The sequence below is a fragment of the Lissotriton vulgaris genome, chromosome 9 (assembly GCF_964263255.1).
Source record: "Lissotriton vulgaris chromosome 9, aLisVul1.2, whole genome shotgun sequence".
Classification (NCBI taxonomy): Eukaryota; Metazoa; Chordata; class Amphibia; order Caudata; family Salamandridae; genus Lissotriton; species Lissotriton vulgaris.
The window spans coordinates 356,136,476-356,159,651 of record NC_141697.1 but is presented as its reverse complement, the minus strand read 5'-3'; the positions used below and the strand labels follow the sequence as shown (position 1 = coordinate 356,159,651).

The window sequence follows — 23,176 nt, the reverse complement described above, 5'->3', positions numbered from 1 at the left end:
TAATTTTGTAAGTATTTTTCCTAGTCTAGCTGCCATTATTTTTGTAAATATTTTATAGTCCGCATTTAATAAAGATATTGGGCGGTATGACTCGCATTTATGGGGGTTTTTGCCGGGTTTCAAAATTACTGTAATTATGGCATCATTCCAGGAGTCTGGTATGGTTTTCTGCTGTATTAAGATTAGATTAATTAGTTTGGTTATATGAGGGAGTACAGTGGATTTCAATTTTATGTATAGTTCATTTGGAATGGCATCCGGCCCTGCTGCTTTTCCTTTTTTTAAACTTTTAATAGCTTCAGCCACTTCTTCTTCTTGAACCTCTTTTTCTAGCTCTTCTTTTTCGTTCTCTGCAAGTTTAAGAAGTGCTGCATCTTTAAGGTATGAATTAATCATTTGATCCGAAGGAGTTATATCTTCCGTATACAGATTTTTGTAGAATTTCCAGAATTCATGTCTAATAACATTTTCATCAGTGGTAGGAGTTGTTTGGTCATCGGGAATAACACTTTCTACTTTATTTTTCGCTAGGTCCGTTTTAAGCTTCCAAGCCAGCCATTTTCCGCAACCCTCACCAAACTCATGTTTTGCTAACTTGCTAGAATCCCATTTTTTCTTTAGCCTGTCTTCTAAAATTTGATCTATTTTTTCTTTTTGGGTCTGTCTTTTGTTAAGAAGATCTCGTTTCTTTTCCACCTCCTGTTCTTTAGATATGACGATATCTAAGGAACTGATCTCTAATTCCAAATCTGAAATCTCGTGCTTAAGCTGTCTATTTTTATGTGCCCCTAAACTCAATAGTTTACCCCTTATGACAGCTTTGTAAGTGTCCCACGTTATTTGTTCTGAGGTGCCAGATGCGTTTAACTCAAAAAAGTTACTTGTTTCTATTTCTAGTTCCTTTATAATTTCTTCGTCTTCCAACAGAGTTCTTTCAACTGTGAATCTGCTTTCAGTTATGTTTTCTGTAACTTGTAAATCTAGTTGTACTGCTGAATGATCTGACAGATGAGCTGGTAAATGGGATACTTTTTTCACTTTTTTAGATAATTCATTGCTGACCAAAAAGAAGTCAATCCTAGATTTATGACCCAGTTTTTTGTTATGTAGTGTAAATGGGTGAGATTTTTCACCTTTGTTTTTCCAGATATCTACCAGATCTCTTTTATAAGACACGATCCATTGTCTCATTTTCTTTAAGTTTATGTGTCTACTTGGTGGTGATCTGTCTAATTTTAAGTCCATTACCAGGTTAAAATCCCCTCCCAATATTATTGGGGAGGTGACTAGTAGCAGTTGTGAATATAGTTTTTTCAACGGATCAGCATCGTCCAAATTCGGACCATAGTACCCTGCAATAGTAATAGGGGAATTTCCTATTCTGATCTTAGCTATAGCCCATCTTCCTTTATTATCCACGTCTGAACTGATTAAGTTAGCTTTTAGGGATTTTTTAAGAATAATCGCTATTCCTTTAATGTTACACTGTTGTGTTGTGCATATTAATGTGTCTACCCACCCTAAACTCTTAATAATTTGATCCCATTCATCTTTTAATAGGTGGGTTTCTTGTAATATTATTATCTCACTTTTCTCAGTTCTAATATACTCAAGAATTTTGTTCCTTCTGCTCTTTGTCCTCAACCCGTTTACATTCCAAGATAGGATTTTTACATCCCTACATGCACTCCCCATTTTGCCTGTTTAGCTGTTATGAAATTATGTTTCACTCCTAGTTGTTTTTGTTTATTGAGTATTCGCAGATGAGGAATTTTTTGGTTTTTTTTCCCTATTTTGCTCCCCACCCCTTTTTGTATACTTTTATGTTTTCTAAATTGTGCTTTAGAGTTACCCTCCCCGGGGAAGCCTCCCTCTTCTTCTCTTTCGGTTATCTTCATAACCCTTTTGGCTTCCCGATCACACCTCCGTGATTTTATCTATGTACAAAAAAGAATTTTATTGGTTGGATTTACAGCTTCTACATTTTATTCTATTCTGTTCAATGTCCTGTCCCTAGTTATATTTAGATCTGTTTCTTTATGTATCTCTATGTTTCTTTATGTTTCTCGTTATATATTGTGAAAGTTATTAACTCAAAGGTTCTTCAGAACGTATTTGATCTCTAATTAGCTCTATCAAATTTTTCACTTCATCCGGCTCTTTTAAATTTCGCATTTTGTTTCTCCACATAATCCGCAATGAGGGTGGGAATTTCATTTGCACCATGGCACCTAGTTGTTGCAGCTCCGACATTAAGTTTCCCAGTTCCCATTGTCTGGTCTGAGAGGCTTTTGACATATCTGATCTTATTTTAAAGTTCCAACTGTCTTTGTTGTAAATTCCTTTTTTCAAAGCCTCTCCCAGATCTTATCCTTCAACATATATGTTTTAAAGTTGACTAGGATCTTTCTTGGGTTTTTCCTTTCTTTACTCTTTCCATAAGGATCTCTGTGTACTCGCTGAATGTCCTTTTCTAGAGTATCTTTGTCTACCCATGGGAAGTATTCCATCAAAAGTGCGATTACAAATGCCTTAATGTCCTTGTCTTCTTGATTCTCTGGCACATTTAAAATCCTTATGTTGTTTTTCCTTGCTTGATTTTCCAAGGATTCCAGTTGTTCGTTCATGGTTTTATTTTCCAATCGCAAGGAATTTATTTCCTTTCTGTTTTTCTCCACCCTTCTGTCCAAACTAGTGACTTCATTTTCTACTGCTGTCACTCTGACTCCTAGTGCGTTTAGTTTGCAGTCCAACTTCTCGCAAACCTCCTGTATTTTATTTTGTTTTGATTCGGATATGGAGAATTTCTCTTTCATTTCCATCCATATTTTTTCAAGTAGTTCATCTGTGTGGTTTTTTGTCTTATCTTTGTTGGGTTCTACTGTTCTTGAGTCATCATCCTCAACCTCTCCAGTTATATTTAGTGCTGCTGCTTCGGGAGAGACAACTTCTTCATTTATCTCTGCCATTGTGTTTGCTGCAGCAGAAACGTCTGCACCCCCCTCCGCCATATGACTCCCCCCTCTCTCTTCTTCTGAGCTGTTTTGTTTGATTTTCCAAATCTCTTCCAAACTTATTTTTTCTCCTGCATTCTTTTTCTTAGTACGAGGTTTTCTTCCTTTCTTTCCGCTGCCTATGACCGATTTCACGTTTAGAGTGGGAGCGGCTCTCTGGTTCTCTTTTCTTAAGAACCGATTGTCCAGTGGTCTGGTTTTAAGTTTGGTTGTTGTATCCTCTTTCTCACTTTCCAGAATTTTTGATACTCCTTGAGGTTCTAGGGAGGTAAGGGGTTCTGAGTTCAGCTCTTGTTGCTGAATTTTAAAGTAGGACCTAAGAGAGGGAGTGACTTTTATTTTGATTTTGGATTTTTGGGTAAACTCCAAATTGTTTTCTTCTTTTTCTTTTTCTTGACTACTCTTTAAGTAGCCTCTGAGTGATGTTTTTTGTTTTTTCCTGCTCACTCTCGGAGTGATGCCTTTCGGGAACTGCTCTTGACTCAAGAACTTTCTATTCCGTAAACTGTAAAAGGATTTCGCTGTATTTGTCTGGGTCTCTGATCTCTGAGGTTCTACTTCAATTTCGGATTTAGTTTGGTTTTCTGAGGGGGTTATTGTCTCTTGAGGTATTTTCTCCTCTATGTCCTCCTGTGTTACTTCTGTGATTTCACTCATATGCTGTTTTTTTAAGTTATTTTCTGCTGTGATTATATTAATGTCTTGGCAGGGTTGAAAGTGCTTGTAAGTTTGACCCAGCAGGAGGTATTGGTATGGCTGACTATCAATACTGTTGGTATTAATGAAGTTAGCATCTGTATTATAACATAATTTTACTTGAGTTCCTTTGAAGTTTCTCAAAATCCAGACATCTTCTGTACTTAAGTGTTTGTTTGTCTCTCTTTCCTCACCACTATATTGTAAGTTTTCCAGTTCTGTCTCTCTTGAAAACACTTTTAATAGTTCTGGCTTTAGCGCGCTTCTCCAAATGCTCCAAATGCTTTTTTCCCCTCTGGTGTGACTCGCTATGCAAATTATCGGAGCAGAACTTCCCTCCCTACCCTCCTCGAGCCGCTGCTGCCTCCGCTCACTGTCTCTGTCGCTGCCGCTCGTGCCCCGGAACTGAAATCTCAGTCTACCGGAGGCCCGTCGGCAGCGCGACTTCGCTTTCCTTGCAGCGCCCCACCTCTCTGCTGTGGGGCTTTTACTCGCTCCCGCTCTGCTGCTCACCTTGTAGCTTTGACCCGCTCCGCAATCGATCAGGAGTCTCCCATCACTCCGTGTTGCTCCTTCAGTCTTCCGAGGTGCCTGCTTCAACCGGAGAGGCGTGTCCCTCTCCTCCGTGACCCCGCCGACAATGGCAATGGCGGAACGCCAAGCTTCGCCCGTCACTCTGAGGCCCCAGGAAAAAGGAGGAAATCCAACTAGAAGCACCATACCCTTACGATCCGCCGGTAAGAAGCTCTGTTAACACGCGACGGCACTTTCTGATTATCACACCTTTTATTTATTTTTTTCGAAGCGATATGAACCTCTATGAGCCACTTTGAACCGCTACATCTTCCAAAAATGTCCAAAAATATCTTTTCGCCATGAATATGAAACTATCTTGTTGTTTCCATGTTTCATTGCACGTTTCACTGCATATTGGGGTCCCGTCTTCCAACCCTGTTGCTATTCTCACGGGTGTGTTGGGAGCTCTCCGACCGAGCTTCCTACTCGGCCGCCATCTTCCCACTCACCACCAGGCTTGGTAACACACCGTAGTGCACTCCTTCCAAGCTCTGGTAATCTTGGATCTTCTGGTTTGCCTTGAGTAATAATGTCTAGTGGGGATGGTATTTGAAGGGAAATGTTGTCAACTAACATGTGAAGGTCGATTACTGAAGCAGTGGTTGGGTTTTGGGGCACTACAGGTCTGTATGTCAATTTCGAATAAAAAAACAAATGAAGAGGACGTATAGGAATTTTGGATGTTGTGCATGGATTTGTAGAGCAGGTGAAAAGGTTAACAGTGATACAGGAATGTTATGACAATGCCAATAGTGAGGTATTAGACTGGGTGATTTGAATCTTTGTTAACATAATCCTGTTAACAAAAACTTGTACATCTTGAGGGAATACTTTCAATCATGAATTTACACATCATATGTGGGTTATCATATAAACTGGATATAATATTTTGCCATTATCTTTGCACCACCATGTGCAAATATCATAGTTATATTACGTTATGTGTCTTATTGAGAGCACAAACACTAGGAAGGTATATGGGTGCTAGGAGGCTGAGCACAAGTGTTCTCCTGCTGAGCAGAGGGAACCAATCATAGTCAGAAAGCCAAAAACAAATGGATCAGGATCAATTTGTATCATTAAGACTTTATTCAATTAAATCAAAGCCGATATCTTACAGAAAAATGGAGGCATGGAATTCCACAATTTGGTGGCAGCCAGAGAGAGGGCCCTACCCCCAGATCCCACTTGGTTAACACTGTAGAAATGTATTTCTCAGATAAATTGGAGTAGTTTATTGGAGAGCCGTGTGGAATATGCAAAGGGATTTTTAAAATTCCTTTTAGATACTGGAAGCCAGTGAAAAGAGATAAGAGCAGATGAGACGAGGAAGAGTTCTGTACTCTAAGAGCTACTTTGTGCAGCACGTTTTAGATTTGCTGAAGCTTCTTCAGCACAGTAGTAGGGGCTCCATGATATACAGATACATAGTATAATTGAACAGAGGACTTGAAAGAATGGAAGGTTCTTAGGAAATTTTATGTTCACATATCAATAGGTGGTTCACAGGGGCACTAACGATGTCAACAGAACATCTACAGAACTGCTGTCACAGGCGGAAAGACAAACTCTGCATTTAATCTAATCACCAATCATGCCAAAAGAAGGAAACCTTATTCTGAAAACCTTGGACACATTTCAGTTTTGTGAGTTAGCCATTGAGCAAACTGGAGGAGTAGTCAAATCTTTAGACACAAATAATTGCTAGGGAGACCGACTTGCCCCCTCAAGCACCAGCTATGGCACTGGAACATCCAAGACCAATATGTAATGTCCTGTTTTTATTGCAGTTCTTCGAAAAAGGCAGACACCCTTTAGCTGAAAGCTTTTTGGGAACCACGATCAGTTCGAGGAGAAAAGCAATTGTGGTTCAAACTAAAAAGATTAATCTGGACTGCCACTTTAGATGATCAATACTTCATCAAGGAAATAGCAGATTGGAGATCTCCAGTAATGATCATGTTATTAAAATTATCCAACATGTTCAATCCTGTTAACCAACCACTGCTACTAACTAGGATCCATGAAGTAGTGGGGATCTACGAATTTTTTATGAAATATTTTTTAAACAAATGTGAAACCTTTACACCTGATCCCATCCCTGTGACATGCGATGGTATATCATTCACTGTGTTAAATAACCTCTAAATCAAATTGTAAATGTCCATACATTGCTTTTTCTGCTTTCAATACATTCAACACTTACCTTGATGACAGTCAGAAAGTATACTTTACAGTGACTTTCAAGATTCGGATATTTATAGTCAATGCATTTTTGGAATGGTAAACACATAGAAATTGATCGACTTGCTAGCTTTAAAAGAATCAAAATACGATTTGTTACTGCTTACATCGTCTTTTATGTTGTCCACTCCTAAGACCCACATGAGAAATTGTTTATTATTGAAATCTTCTCATGTAGGAGGAAGTTAAAAATGTAGGTATTTTATTTGACTCCGAGATGTACATGAACCTTCGAATCAATGCAGTCATTTCATCATTGAATTATAACTTCAAGCATGCTGTTGCCATTTTGTTTTAGAAGATAATGTAGGTACTATGTCTAGACTAGGAGAAGACTCTGAAAGCCGCAGGTTTTTCAGAATACAGCAACATGAGCTGTCATGATTTTTTTATAGGGTCACCAGTTCTTAGAAGAGTATATGAGTTACATGTCAAAATTAAAATAAAGTTTATGATTCTCACTGCCACAATACGCACCATACAAACATGCACCAGAATAAAAGGCTAATAATTTTTTCAGATGGCAAATTATTTCAATAACATATCAGATCTCCTCTTGAAAGGTGCACAAACAATATGGAAAAACCAAAGGTGGTGATGGACGGAGCGTTGACAATGCAAACACTCACCCCCAGTCAACTGATCTGGGTTTAATCCATCACCGTTCTTTAGCTCACTCCGACACCCCAGTTCAGACGGCTGAAATGCCAGAAACCGGTCCTCGGCAGCTTGTTTCCGGTCCAGGGAAGGCATGGCTTGGCAGTTCGGGCTGGACTGTGGAGAAGTGTGGCTCACTGGTTAGAAGCGGCAGACCCTGAAGCAGAAGTCGGCCCGGGACCAGGGTTCAATTCCCGACGCGGCAGGGTCTTGGGTCAATGTCCGCGGACTCGATAATTCTCGCCTAGGTGCCTACGCTAACCATGGGTCCCACTCTGCAACTCTGGGCAATAGCTTGCTTAATCTCCACAACGGCCCTAGCAGCGCCGGGGATGCCTGGCTTCACCTTGAGGGTGCCCTCTCACAGGGAAAGCCAGGACGGGTTCCCCAGCGGTATACAGCGCCAGGACACCACGTAACGAGGTAACAGTGTGCTTTACAAGTATACATACATTACATTACATTACACTGTTCCCATGAGGCACAGGGTCAGACTGATTTGCATATGGCCATGTCTGAACTTTGGTGGCAGAGTGGGCTAAAGAACAGTGATGGATTAAACCCAGATCAGTTGACGTGGGGTGAGTGCTTGTATTGTCAACGCTCCGTCCATCATTTCCTTTGGTCTTTCTTTGTTCGCGCAAACAATAAGGTCAGAAGTAAAGGCAAATTATTTGCCTATTACATGCCCTTGTCACAATTTACAGACCGTTAAAAGTGCAACAAAATAGATGTCCATTCAACAAATATTAAAACCGTAATTCTGATTTCTTTCATCCTTGCCGCTTTCTAATAATCTCGATTGGGTATTAGTGCTACTTAATAATGATTAATGATATTGATGATAAACTACAGGTGGACCTGCATAGAGATATTTCCCTGCTACTTTACTCAAACCATTGTGTAGGTATTATGCATTACTTCAATTTTACTCACTTAGACTAGCGCAACACTGTTTATGTTTGTCGTGTCTTGGGCTCAATAACGACAGACAATAATTATGTGTAACAAGGAGCTTTAATCTTTGCTTCTTGCTGTGTCGCTGTCCCTACTCTAACTAACCCTTTTCCTGTCTCGGCCCCTCCTCTTCCTCCAACCCCGTAACTCCTCCCATCCCAACTACTAGACTGTTCACATCATCACTTCTCCCCCTTTGTTAACAAAAGAAACAACTGACTTGATTATAGTTCTTCAATCAGTCTCTTGGGCTTGTGGATGTCTCTTCATGGTCGGAGACTCATTCCAAAATCTGCAGACGCAACTTCTGCTTGTCGATCAGGTCTCTGGGTTGGACCCAGTTGACTAAGTCCTTCGGCCTCTCGTTGGAACGGATCCCTGTCAAGTATCTCTTTCATGGCCGGGGTACATTTCTGAAAATGGGACACATTTCGGGTGACCCGTCTGTTCTCAGACTCTGCAGTGATCATGGTACCCTTCTGCTGAGTGATAGTCAATAGTTCCTCCTTGAATCTACAATCCGTTTTCTTTGACTGTTCTTGTTTTACCACCACACAATCGCCTGTATGAAGAGATGGAGCCTTGGCTCTCCGTCTAGTGTCTGCTTACAGTTTCATTTTGCTCTTGCCTGCTTGATCAGCTGCTGATAGTTCTCGATGGACGCGTGTCGGAGACACCGGTCTCAGAGCTCCTTCCCATGTCAGGATCCTTGTTCTGATGGGTCGCCCCAACCTGAGGGTGGCAGGACATTTTCCGGTGGCAGCATGTGGTGTTGTTTGATAGGCTCTTAAAACCTCGTTGAGAGCCACTTGCAAGTCTTTTTTCTCCAGGGTGGCTTGTTGAAAAGTCGTCTTTAAAGTGGCCATAAATCGTTCAATGGTGCCATTGGCTTGTGGCCACAGAGGCGTGACCTTACGATGTCGAAAGTTGAGATGTTTTGCAAATTCACTAAATTCATGTCTGTTAAAGGGGGGCCATTGTCTGTCTTGAGTTCCTTGGGAACACCCCATGCGGCAAACACCTCGTCTAGTATGGCAATTGTGCTGGAAGTGTTAGTAGAAGACACAAACTGGGCTATCGGGAATCTCGAGTATTCATCCATGATGGCCACTACGTATCTGCATGACTGGAGTGGTCCATAAAAATCCATGGCAAGCTCCTGCCATACCCCACTGGGTAGTTTAGTCATTTGAAGGGGAGCTGGGGAATCTCCAGGCATCACTAGTTGACACTGGGGGCAGTCCTTTAAGGTGAGCTCCACCATTTGGTCTAGTTGTGGGAACCATACTCGCTCCCGGAGAGCTCTCTTTGTTGCAACAACTCCCCGATGACCTTCATGGGCGAGGTTAACCTGACCTTGCCGTAACTGCCTCGGGATGACAATCCGATGATCTCACAGTAGGAGCCCCTCTGAGGTAGCAGACAACTCTTCACTGACATGTCGAAAGGCTTGCATCTCTTGCCGGATTTGCGGATCACTCTGTTCCTCCTCACTGTCATGTCTCCAGCGATGTGTGCGCTGTTGGCGCACTACTTTCTGAAGAATGTTGTCTTGCGCAGTAGCTTCCTATATCGCTTCCAAGGGGACTGCTGGTGGTCGGGCTATGCCTAACACAAAGTGTGTGTATTCTTCAGCTATCGACGGGAGTGAGGCTTGAGATGCTTGAGGGTGTCTGGACATGTAGTCTGCAGGATTCTCTGCCTTTCCTGGTTTATGAATGATTGTGTAGGTGTATTCTTGCAGGCGCAAACCCCACCTTTCAATGTGAGGTGGCATCTTGGCCTTGGGATTACCGAAGATGGTGACAAGTGCTTGGTGGTCCGTAATCATGGTGAAATATTTGCCGTAAATAAACACATGGAATTGTTTGCAGACCCATACGACCGCTAGGTTCTCTTTCTCAGGCTGAGAATAAGCCTTCTCGGTGTCTGATAGGCTGTGACTGGCATACGCCACAATGTGTCGTCGATCGGTGACATTATCGTACTGAGCCAGGATTGCACTGGACTGGCATCCACCGTTATCTCCGTCTTCCTCTTGGGGTTAAAGTAGGCTAGATTGTCCGCTGATTCCACCGCCTGTTTAATTTCTTGGAATGCCCGCTCACACTGAGAGCTCCACACAAACGGTTGTCCTTGCTTGGTGAGGGCACGGAGTGGGTGACTGATCGTGGCGTAGTCCTTTATATATCTGGAGCAATAGCTCGCCATGCCCAGAAACGAGCTGATGTCGCTCACATCTTGAGGGCTCTTGGTGGTGTTGAGCGCTGTCACTTTCTCAGGGTCGGGCTTCATCCCATTCCCCGAGAACACATGTCCGAAGAACATAAGAGTGGATTGATGGAACTCACAATTGTCCTTGTTGAGAGTTAGATTAGCTTCTAGGAGAGCATGGCATGCTCGATCCAAAGCTTTGTCAGGTTCCTGTGTGTTTGACCCATACACCAGAATATCATCACTATAGTTCAGTGAATTTTGTATATGTCTGATAGTCTGACGGATGACCACTTGGAATATTTCCGCTGCAGAGGAGATACCGAAACTCAGCCGCTTATATCGAAACAAACCCAGATGGGTGGCAAAAGTTGTTATGTACCTTGATTTTTCGTGTAATTCCAGCTGATGGTATCCCTCATTTAAATCAAGTTTAGAAAATACCCTGGCTCCATTTAATGCTGATATCATATCACTCAGATGAGGCCCCGGGTGACGCTCTCTTTCTATGAGTGTATTGGGAAGCCTCATGTCCACACATAATCGTACCTTTTCTGGGGTGCCCTTCTTCGGAACTATGACCACTGGTGACACCCATGGTGTGGGACCATCCGTTTTCTCAATAATGTCAGCTTGTAGAAGTTCCTGGATTTCATCCTCTACAGCCTGCTGAAGATGAAAAGGCACTCGCCTTGAATGCTGAGCAACAGGGCGCACTTGATCATTGATGTGCAAGCGAATCAGGCATTTGTCCATTTTCCCGAGCCCAGTGAATAACTTGGGGAACTTACGGACAATGTCTGGATTGTCACTGACTGGTATAGGATCTCAAGCAGTCTGAGGCGCCCCGCTGTAGGCAGACTGAGGATACAATCAGCCTCGGGACCCTCGATGACGTGAATGTACGCTGAAACTGAGGTAGATTCATGCTTGAGCGTTGTTGCAAACTTTCCCAGGCATGGAAGTGTTTTTTTCGCCATCCAGGTAAACACCCTGACATGTGCTGGACTCAGGATGGGTGGTGGCTGCATTTTGTTATATTCAGTCACGGGCATGTAGTTCAATGATGTCCCACTGTCTAACACAAATTTGGTTGCATGTGTCCCCACTTTGATGTGTAGTGGCGGATATTTCTTTAGCTGGTCCGGGTCGGCCACCATGCAGATATATTCGTCCGTGTATACTGACTCCTGAGATGTCGACCTCGATTCCCTCGACGGTGACCTTCTCAGCGACCTTCTTGCCCATTGGGATCTGCGAGACTCCCTGCTGGAATGCGACGAACCAGATGATGATATGGCTCTGTCCTGTACAGCTTTGGCATGGTGTCGCTTATAATCTTGGCGAAACGACTTTGTTGTCTCTCTCCTTCTCTCCTTGCTATACACTCCACAAATCACCTCAAAATGGTTCTTTCGTCCACATTTCCGGCACTGTTGACCCATTGCTGGACATACATCTGTATGCGGGAAATCATACCCACATCGATATCATTTCCGGCTTCCTGGCATAGTTTGATTTCATGTCTCTCCTTCCAGATTCATGGCGCCGACGACCTCTGTGTTGGTGACGGGACACTGGACGAGACCTTCTCTGTCGCTCGTTTGACCTTTTCTGAGTGTTGTTGTTTTGCGTCCAATATGCTTGTTCTCTTCTCTCACTACGCCCTGTCTCCATGTTCTTGGCATGCTCTTCCGCTTGATCATACACCCTAGTCATTTCCTCTATTTCGTCGAGATCATGACTTTTTCTCAGCAGCCGCCTTTGGAGTGTCTCTGAGTGACAGCCCTCGATAACTCTTAGTCGGATGGCATCCTCCGTCGAGAATGCGTCAAAGTTGCAATATTGAGACAGTAGGTGTAGTCTGGATATGAATGTGCTCATCATTTCTTCCTTGTCTTGTCGTGCCTGATGGAATACATATCTCTCGTAGTCCACATTTCTTTTGTGCACAAACATTCGGTTTAAAGCATCTCGCACCTTGTCATAGGTTCCGTTATCATCCGTCGGCAACTCTTTGATCACTTTGCAAACCTCTTTGCCGACCAGATTGCGGAGTGCAATTAGCTTGTCTCTGTCTCCCGTGGCTTTTGATCCTTCAAGATAATCCTCGAAATCCTCCAACCACTCCTGCCATATGGGGCCCATGCTTCCACCAGCCACTAGAGTCAGTGATTTCGGGGGGCGCAGATGTGAGACTACAGGCATGACAGGGGCAGCCACCGCTGCACCGCCACCATTCCGGTTCGGTGAGTTCGACTTTTCTGGACTGATATACTAGTGTCACGGTTATACACTTGCTAGAGCTTACCCTTTTTCCTTTTTTTCAATTACCAATGCTTGTTTTGCAGTTTCCAATGCTTGTTCCTGCACTGACGAGTGCTTGTTTGCAACTACCAATGCTTGTTGTGCAATTATCAATGCTTGTTTTGCAGTTGTCAATGTTTGTTTAGCTTCAGCCTTGTGCTACCTGACTTCAAAATGGCCGCTTGTGATTCACACATAGAGGTTGTCCTGATGGTTGCCTGATCCTAAGATGGCCGCCGTTCATAAGATCTAGGTCCACACGAGACTTGCTTTCATTCACTCTTTCAGGGCATGCTCATTCTCCAGGACTCACCGGCAGCCGATATCTACACGCTGCATCCCTTCCTCAGTGTCCCTGCGCTCTTGGACCTTGAGGACCTCCAGGTACGATCAGGGAAGCTCGTAGCGTCAGTTCATGACTGTCATGCCATTCCTCATGCATCGGTGGTGAGCCGTCTCCTTTCACGCATCCCGGCATTCTTCGTCGGGACGCTTCCACGAACCCTGGGCAGCACCGCAGATGCTCCTTGATCACCGGAGCCGTAGGCAGAGTCGGGGTGGGCACCCGACTTCTCCTCATGAAGCGCGTGCCGATTTGCACGCATCAGGGGTGAGCCGTGGTTTCCGTGCGAACCGGCGCACCGCTTTAAAAAACCCCAGCTATCGATGGCGTTTTCTCCCTCGGGGCTCTACGCGACTGACAGATCGCGGAGCAGGGGCAACTATCGCTGGCATCTCGTTCTGGGCGGCGGACTTACTTCAGCCACACGTGGCTCGACAGCGTTTTTCCTTCTTTCACGCTGCCGGGGACAGAGACGCTTCTTCTTGGGTTCTGTGGGTGACTGACTGCACCATCCCACCCTCGTCGCCAGTTGTCGTGTCTTGGGCTCAATAACGACAGACAATAACCATGTGTAACAAGGAGCTTTATTCTTTGCTTCTTGCTGTGTCCCTGTCCCTAGTCTAACTAACCCTTTTCCTGTCTCGGCCCCTCCTCTTCCTCCAACCCTGTAACTCCTCCCAACCCAACTACTAGACTGTTCACATCATCACAATGTTGGGCCACTCGAAGGGGTATCCTGGAATTACAGATAATACAGAAGAAGGCGACCCCCATTTGATATGTTTATGTATGCAAGGCAAAATAAATTCCCATTTCCTTCTCCACGATGTCCCTAGTTTGAGGCATTCTGAATCAGAAAAAGACAAGGGAAATCTGTACACCTGCCTCCTTGTTAATTAAAGGATGAGTTGTGGTCAGCCACAACAGTGTTGGGGGGGAGGGGAAGATGTGGTCTGACCCGAGTGGGCTACAGGTATATTTTTTAGGAAGGCTGGAAGGAGGCCTCTGGCTGTGCAATTTTGGGTGCCTCAAATCTAATCATTTTAAAAGAAGAGTAAATCAATTTTGAGGGGGAGAATGGAGAAAAACTACACCCAAAATGGGTAGTGGTGTATGGTAAGGCAGTTCTCTAGGGTGAAATAAAAACAGAGCTTAAAGGTGCAAATACATTTCAGTATGAAACTTCCTCATTAAAATCTGCACAAGTACACTCTGTATGAGAAAATATTTCCTCGTGTGAGTAATCTTGGGAATGGGCAACAGGAGAAAGCCTGAAGTATTTTAGAACTCCAACAATGTTGGAAGGTTTCTCACTAAGTAGGAGTTTGCCTACTTGAGTAAATGTACGACTTTTTTTGTGAATCTATAAGTGAGCTTATGTTGCAAGTGGCTGGGCAATAGGTTTTACCTATTACTGTAATACATGCTTTAGGCACACACCCTGGCACTGCTTCATTTAGTGCCATAGATTCGTGTAATTACAACCGAAGTGAAAAGACAAATGTAAATTGAGCAAAGCAAAATGTTTGAAAAACCTTCTTCTCCTGAACAGCAATGATTGAAATATTCTTCCCCCTGCAGGCATGTGGCTGTATCCATTCAACGAAGCATTCACAGAACCAAACCCTTTTTTTATAAACAAATATAAAAAGATCAAGGTGCCCACGATGTTCAAAGCTGACCTGATTTCTTCAACTGTTGACAAAAAACTTAAATGCACAGTGCTAAAGTTGCCCTACAGAGGGAATGCAGCCCTGCTGGTGGTCCTGCCAAGAGAAGAGGGGGATTATGGGTTGATTGAAGACAACTTGACAGGTGAACTTGTGCAGGCGTGGCTGGCAAAAATGGAAGCCAGGTAAGGTCAACCTTGTTTAAGAAGACTAGTGATGCCTGTTAAAAATACAGTAAAGTGATTAATGTCCCACACTGCAAATACCATTCAGTAAGCTTTACTGCCATGTTTAGTGGCATCAATATGTTGAATAGTCAGCAGTATGAGGCTGCAACGTCATTGGTGTGTTTACCAGCATCTTTTAGATACCATAAAACACTTTGAAAAATTACCACCTGGTCTCACAGTAATACAGGCGAATAATGAATGAAGAAATGAATGAATGCACATGAATAAAGGATTTCTAAAGTACGACATCTGCTCCAGGCAGAGCCCCCGCCATAAAGAATATGAAGCTAGAATATGACTGTTCTGTCTATCAAAACTGCCCCTTTCTTGTCCTGTTTGAGCTCTTGCCAACTCAAGTGTTGTATGTTGTTCTGGCTTTCATCCTACTGCATTAGTTCCTCCTTGTTTCCCCTAGACTAAAACTTTGGCACTCAATAGCCTGGAAAAGACAATTTTGTGAATACTGTTCTTTTGGAGAAATATGGTCACAAAAATCCCGTTTAAATATTTCAGCTTTACAGCTCACATTTACGATATTCTTCGCTTGCTTGTCTACAGTAGGCACTGCAATGATTTTCAGATAGGACCCCCAAACTCAACCTCCGTTTCACATCTTGCAAAAAAGCAGAGACCTCTGCTGGTTTATGATAACAGAAACTGGCTGGAGACATGCTCCAAAGTTTTGGAAAATGGTGGAGCGTTTTGGCAGGGCACATGGCCTTGATGAAAGTGGAACTATAAGACTATCCCTTTCATTTCCACAACCGTGTCAGGCCCCCACCAAGTTCAAAAAGGATATTACCATTAGCCCTCCCCTTACTGTTTGTAAATTGATATGAATGTTGATCAAAATAAACTGCTAATTTTCTTACAGAACACAGGTTACTCAAAAGCACATTTAGCAGCACTGGTTAATCTCATTACAATAAAACAGTTTGTGCTCCCTGCCTTTTTCAAGTCTACTATCCTGGAAATAGCATCTGTTTGAATAACATCTCCCAATCTCTTTTGCGAATGATATTGCTGTCAATCTGTCCAATTATTCCTTGTCCCGGGAAGAATTGAAAGTATTGAATAAAGGGCTGAGGTTTGTCCCACCCGCAAAACAACACTTTTAAGTGCCGCACTGATATCCATGAAAGGATGCGAAAGATAAAAATTCACAAATTCTTTATGGACAAGGACAGAGAACCACCTTCTATCTTTACCACTAATTTACAGCGACCTTCAGGGTTTTGTCCCTCGGGTTCAGCGGTTGGCCGGAGGTGGCTGTTTTTGAACAGCGGGTCCTCCGTGACATTGAGGCTTTGGAACAAACGCAAAAACACTTGCATCCCCATAATAGGAGCAGTACTGATTTAATGGCTGTGAAATCTCTCCAAGAAAATAAATTAATAACAATTAAACAAGCCGATAAAGGTGAGGCAGTGGTTGTTTTCATTACCCAAGATTATGAAACGAAAGTCCTGAGACTCCTGGTGGTGCACACCAATTACCAACCATTAATACGTGACCCCACACCTGAATTGCAAGACATCATTAAGACTCTGGTCGTGGGTGCTAAGGAGAAAAAGTGGATAACTTATAAGGAATCGGACTTCCTTGTCAACTTGAAACCACATGTACCAGCATTTTACATCTTGCCGAAGATCCACAAACCACAGTGCCAACCACCAGGTTGCCCAATCGTGTCTGGGGTCCAATCTGTATTGGAGCCTTGGTCCCAGTTTGCGGACTTCTTTTTGAGAGAATCAGTCATCACACAGTCTTCCTTTGTGCAGGATACCACTGACATATTAAATATCCTCAACACAGTGGCGTTTGACCCCAAGAGGCAATTCTTGATTACCATAGACATCGAATCTTTATACACCAGCATACCCCTAGATGCCATGCTAGTGGCAGCAGCGCGCTTTCTTGGGGCACTTGAGTGGTTCCATGACACTCCACAGTCCTTTGTTTTGCAGTGCATCGAACTGGCCCTTACAAGGAATGTTTTTGAATACAAGAACCAGCTGTACCTCGAAGTGTCAGGGACATCAATGTTGGCTACATTTGCACCTAGTCTGGCCTGCATTTATGTGGGCCAGTTCGAGGATAATGTGATCCATCATGCCTCCAACCCCTTCAAAGAGAATATTTCTCTTTGGAGGAGGTATATTGATGATGTCCTGTGTATCTGGACTGGATCGCAGGACCTGTTACTTACGTTCCTGACTTGGTTGAACGAGCTAGACAGTTGCTAGCGGTTCACATGGACTTTCAGTCATACTTCCGCGGTCTACCTTGATGTAGATATAACAGCCATGGACAACAGGTTATCCACCAATGTCCATCAGAAGCCCACAGACAGAAATTCCTTGCTGCATTACCGCTGTTTCCACCCCACAGCGCTGCGCAATAACCTTCCAGTGGGACAGTTTTTGAGGTATCGCCAGAACTGTTCATCTACGGATAGGTTCATGGAGCAATCTGAAGAACTGGTGACCAAACTAAGAGACAAGGACTATCCTGCCGAAGTGATCAAGAGGGCTTGTAAACGTGCCTTGAAAACTCCACGTGAGGCCCTACTGGAGAGGAATGTGAAACTTAAGGATGAGTGTTTGCCTGTTGTCACAACGTTTGACCAACTGTCAACAAAAGTTAGACAGACAATAAGGAAACATTGGTCTTTACTGGATACAGGTGTTAAGAAGATACTGCAACCACTGTTTGCCTTTAGAAGAGCCCCTAATCTTAAAGATAAGTTAGTGCACACTCGGCCCAGTCTTATGCAAAAGGTATTCAACTTGTCGTCCGGCCATTACCCATGTGGCGGTTGTTCAGTTTGTGATCTCACACAAGTCACCAAAAGTGTTCTTCTTACGAGCGGTAAAGCGTGGTACTTAAATAAATTTGGCAATTGCAATACCACACGTCAGCTACAGGCTTACTTGTATCTGTGGGTTACATTACATTGGACTCACATTGCGCAAGGTGAAGGTGCGCGTACAGGAACACCTCAGTACCCTTAAAGCAGGGAAATTGACAACTCGCCTTTTCCAACACTTACAAGAGAAGCAACACGATTTCAGGGACCTGAAGTGGATGCTGCTTGAGAGGGTGTTGGGGGAAACACACAATATTGACAGTATATTGGCTAGGAAAGAGGCTAAATGGATTTGTTTTCTGAGAAACCAGATCGATTGGGCCTGAATGATTCCATTGAATGGAATAAAGTTGGTAGACAATAAAGTTCCTGCTGTGTGAGGAGGTGTTTTTGGCATGCCCTCTGTTCCCCGTCATCTTTAGCTGGTGGCTATGCCCATGTGGATAATAGCTGTGGGTCTTGAGAACACTTTGGCCGCCCTATGAGGCCATGACATTTAGGGGGAGCAGTGAGGGATTTTGTGAGGGTCCTTTGAAAGGCTGCCCCCCATGGTCTGCCCTTGTTGTCCCCCTTGGCCTTCCCATTAACACATACAACCCTTATTCCCTCTTTTAAAACTGTTGAGCTCCTGCGTTTTGCTTATATTAAAGCATTTCAAATGAAGGATTGCTGATTGGTGTACCCCTTGTGGGGTTGCTTGATTACAGAATATTTACATTTTTGAGTTAAGAAACATGTAGGGCTGTAGGGATATAGGTTTAAAGGTCAGAAATCCCTGAAGCCCATGAGTATCCTTTCTGGTATGTGGCATTGGTTCCCGTTCCAATATGGCCTCCATGTTAACCTGGAGACATCTGGGAAGTACTTAGTAATGACGGTGCAGTTCCGTCACGACGTGTGGCAGAGGGTGGGTTGCAAATATCAGTGGCCCACATCCCTTGAAGATCATTGCACGGAGCTCTAAGACGCCGGCAGGACTCGGTAGTGGTAAGGGGTTGAGCGCTTGGCTTAGGTGCCGTTGCTAGCACAGGGACAGTTATCTCATGTGTAAAGGGTTCCTCTTGCTTTGGTCACTAACGAGTGTTAGGACCTGATCATGGTTTGGAACATTGAGATACGCCCTTGTGTGGAGAGTATTGTTGCCTGTGGTGGTGTTTGAATCAGTCATAGTATTTTAAACATTGGTAATGAGAATATCTAAGGGCATGTGAGATGAGGATATAATGAGACGTGTATTCGACTATTGCAATATGTTGCAACATGTGCATATTTGCAGGGTGACGTGAACGTTTGCGTTCACCCTGTTGACATGTGACAGTTGGTTGCAGGTACGAGGGACACTCGCAACCACTCGGTAATTATAAATATTTTAGGAGCAGTTATAAGGCAACTGTTTAGTGCATCTGGTATTGAGGTGGTATTTACCCTTGGCACGTTCTTCTTTTTTAATGTCATTCAAACCACAGATCCAGTGTGAGTCTCAAGTAAGGTGAATACTGGTTACCCCGGCAGCCCTGATGAAGTTGTGTAAATCGGTGGCAACGAAACATGTCGGCTTTCTGCAATTAAAAATGGTTTAATATAAATAATTTTTTTCATTGAGGATGCTCACTTAAACGTTGGGAATTGCATTTCTTTTCTCACAGGGACCGGCGGGCACTTAGCACTGACAGTGCATCTATATTTGTTCATTCACTGACTTTTTTCTTCTTCCTTTTTTCTTTCCTCACTACTTCATTCACTCTCTTTTTTCTTTTTTCTTTCCTCACTACTGAGAACTCTAAGATGAAACGCACACTTTTTCTTTACTGGAAGAAATCTACCAAAGATGATAAGTGGGAGTGCTAGTGAGTACTAACTAGCAAGCCCCCCTTGGTTTTACTACAGTGAGGTGCTTTCTTCCCTTTCTCACAATTTTTCACAAATCTTACTGAAAATCTCTTTTTTTCTGTGGTGGATTAACATTTGTTTCAATAATTGAACACATAGACACTTGTAATAGTGGCAGTGAGCCTTGCCTGAGACAGGGAATTGATAATCTCGGGTCTGGTTCCTCCTGTTATTCCTCATTCAGCCCGACAAGCTCCCCCATTAGATTTACTTGCCTCCAGAAGCTAGTATGCCCACTAGAAACATGACAAGTCCACACGGTCAGAAAGGTCTTAATCTAGGAATATTTGTAAGATATTGGAGACTTGGGGGCCTCTTATGACAATCTGCAGGGAGCACCATAGGTTAGCTTTACATCACTGCTTAGGGGTCGGGAGCTGTTTCTCGTAGGGAAAACCACATATAACTCACATTTATACTTACGCACCACCTTAAAATTCAGATAACTCGTGCATCTCTGTACACAGTCTTCTCATCTCACTCGCTACACTACATTAACCATAACCCACTTCTCCATGCACTACCTATACCCTTGCATACTACAGAAGTTAGAGCAGGTGAAATCACTGCATTAATAACTGCATATGACTTCTCAAATTACAATATTTGCCTGAACACAGTGCATGGTACAGTGGCGACCTATAGTTAATGTAATGTGGTGAGTGAGGTGAGAATACAGTGCACAGAGGTGCATGAGTTATCTGTATTTTAAGGTGGTATGGAAGTATAAACATGAGCCATAAGTATGAGATATAACTTTGCAAGTGGTGCTTAAATGAGAAATTAAAGATATATCTATAACACTTACAGTTTTTGTAGTTTAAGTTGGGTTTGTATACCAAACATAACAAGTGTAATACTAACTCTGATTCATCTCTAATCTTTGTTTAATATGCATATATACATATGATCAACTCTGGCAACCACAGTCACATTACAAAAGACTGAGTGCACTCATGTGTCTAATGTAAACATAATGGTTTAATAACAAGCCATAAGCACTGACAGACATGTTTTAGGCACAACGCCTTTTTCAATGTCAGTGTGTTCGAATATCATCTTCAATTTAAACCATGGAGGAATACGTCAGACTCACAATGATTCACATGTCTCCTCCTTTTCCTCTTTCGGCACTTGATCAATGCAGAAAAACCTGTGGAGGTACTCTTGTGTTCTGATTCAAAGTGACAAGCTACAGGATAACTATGATCCTTGTTGTCACTCGCTCAGTCCCTGAGTCCTAAAATGGCTACCACCACATCTTTGTTGATGTGGTGCCAACCAACCAGATTGTATCTGTCTGCTGTGCGGATCCACCGAAGGTGTGAAATACACAAAGTTCTGAGCCTTAATTTCCCAAACACTACGGAACGGATTTACACTCATTAACAAAAAGCTCGCTTATGGACCTAATTCTTGCTTTCTGCCCGCATTTGGTGGAATTTCATTCTGCAGTTTTTGCTGTATTGATGTTTGATTTTCCAACTGATAAATGGATAGGTAAAAACATTTTGGGACCTCGACCTCTTTTCTCAGCCCCGGCTAAATGGATCCTCCTGGAACTTTCCAGGAAGGAGCTGAGGTGGGTAAGACTTATTTCTTGGAAGTGTTGTGTAGATTTGTCAAACCAAACCAAAGTTATTAGCAAAACTAAAAAAAAAATCCTATGGAAATGCAGGGTAATTATAATTATCTCTGTGTTTCCTTAGAAAAAAGGGTGGGGGTCCCAAAACATGCTTTACCCTTTTTTTTATATGAAAATTTAACAGCCATGCCGCTAAAACTGGAATTACTCAAAATTTGGCAGAAAGCTAGATCTTGTTCAGGAAAACGTGCTTTTTGTGATTTGGTTTAAATCTATTCAGTAGTTATTGCTCAAAAACATTGTATATTTCATGCTACGAAGGATCCGCAGCACTGACCGATCTCCAGAGAATGTGACAGCTGCCCTCTTAGTACTCAGGACTGAGTCCTTGAAAAAACTTTGAAAATAGAGATAATGGGACAGGGTAGGGAAACCCTGCTCCCTCTGGGCTGGCAGGGACAGAAACAAAAAGAACTTTGCGAATCCATAGCAAAATTGAAAAGAAAGTAGGGGCTTCCGTGCTGCCAAAATAATACCCCAGGGGTAGACCAGGGCCCAGAGGGGCAGAGTAAGATAATTAGGGGAGGGGGCACATGGCCTCTTGGAGGCCATAGGGACCCCAACCCCCCTATTGAGATAATCACAATGGGCAGGGGGGCTCACAACCCAATCCCAAAGCCTGAAAAACCTCAAGTGATGAACACTAGAAACAAGTGGAGGAGGCGTCCAACCCCTGTCCCTGAGCCTGAAAAGGCCATGGGAACCCCATCTCCTGGGGCCAACATCAAGTGTAAAAAGTGGGGGGGTGGCCCCCTCTCCCAAGTCCGAAAAGCTCCAGGGGCCCTTTAGCCAGGGCCAAATGCAATTTAAAAGGGAAGGGTCATGGAGGCCCCCTTCCAAGCCTGAAAAGGCCCAGATGACCCAATCCCTCAGAACCTGCTCACTAACTGTGAGCTGTGGAGTCCATCCCCATGACACAGTAGTTTCCTGGCCCACAGGAGCATAGACAGCATGTCTTCTCCAAACTGGTGGGAGCTTTAAAAAATGTTATGGTGGGTAGGAGCTGACTTGTTCTTCTCTGCCCACGCTCTTGATGGCGGAGAAAGTCAGAATGCTCCCACCCAGTGGTAGAGGTGAAAAGTACTTGTTCCCAACTGGTAGGAGTATTACCGACTTCAGATGCACCCAGAATGGGTACATACGGGGGCAGCGGGACCATAGGAGACCTGGGGTTCTCCATACTCATATGCTGACCCCTAAATAAATCCAAGACGCCTAGTTTTGTGTTTTGGTGTTAAAGGCAGTGCATGATGTGGAGTTAACTGCTTGGGAGAGGTTTTCCGTAGGGCCTTGAGGTTGGTCAAAGGGCCTGGCCACAGCCAAGCTTTGTGGCCATCACCATGCTGTGCACAGCCTTGGGTTGGATGCCTGCAGGGTGTTGGATGCAGGGTGTGACTTCAGGCTATTGCCTGTGGCCAACTCCACACCACGCATTGCCAAAGGTCCTGTGCAGAGGGGGTTGCTGCCTGCACGGGGCTGGATGAAGGGCCTGTGGCCAATCTTACTCTGCAGTTATGGTTAAGGCCACAATTCATAACTTTCACAACAGCCATGGAAACCATAACTAACACACCAAATGAGATACTTAAAAAATCACAATATTTACAGCAAATAATAATATGTAAATAAACAGCCATGCCTCCTTTTAATCCAAAAGGGATAGACAGTTGACAGCACAGCCTCCTTAGAATGTACCAAAATGTATGGTTCGGGTTCATTGTTAAAGAATGGGTATTTCCCTCTATGTGAGTTCTTCACAAGCACAGTGATAGATAGGACCTTTTAGTAGTACAACGGGATGCCTTTTGCCATCAAGCAAAAAGTGACAGTTTATCTTGCCCGGAAGTGATGTCACTTCTGGTAC

The 23,176-nt window shown here is 43.5% G+C and overlaps 1 protein-coding gene across 2 annotated transcripts in view; it reads left to right on the top strand.

The window, feature by feature from the left end:
• Window positions 1-23,176, top strand: part of SERPINA10 (serpin family A member 10) — a 218,944-nt gene that overhangs the window by 71,519 nt on the left and 124,249 nt on the right. For both annotated transcript variants that reach the window (XM_086937725.1, XM_086937724.1), the window contains exon 4: window positions 14,590-14,863. In XM_086937725.1, coding sequence (XP_086793851.1) covers window positions 14,590-14,863 — 274 coding nt within the window. The remainder of the gene's footprint in view (window positions 1-14,589; window positions 14,864-23,176) is intronic.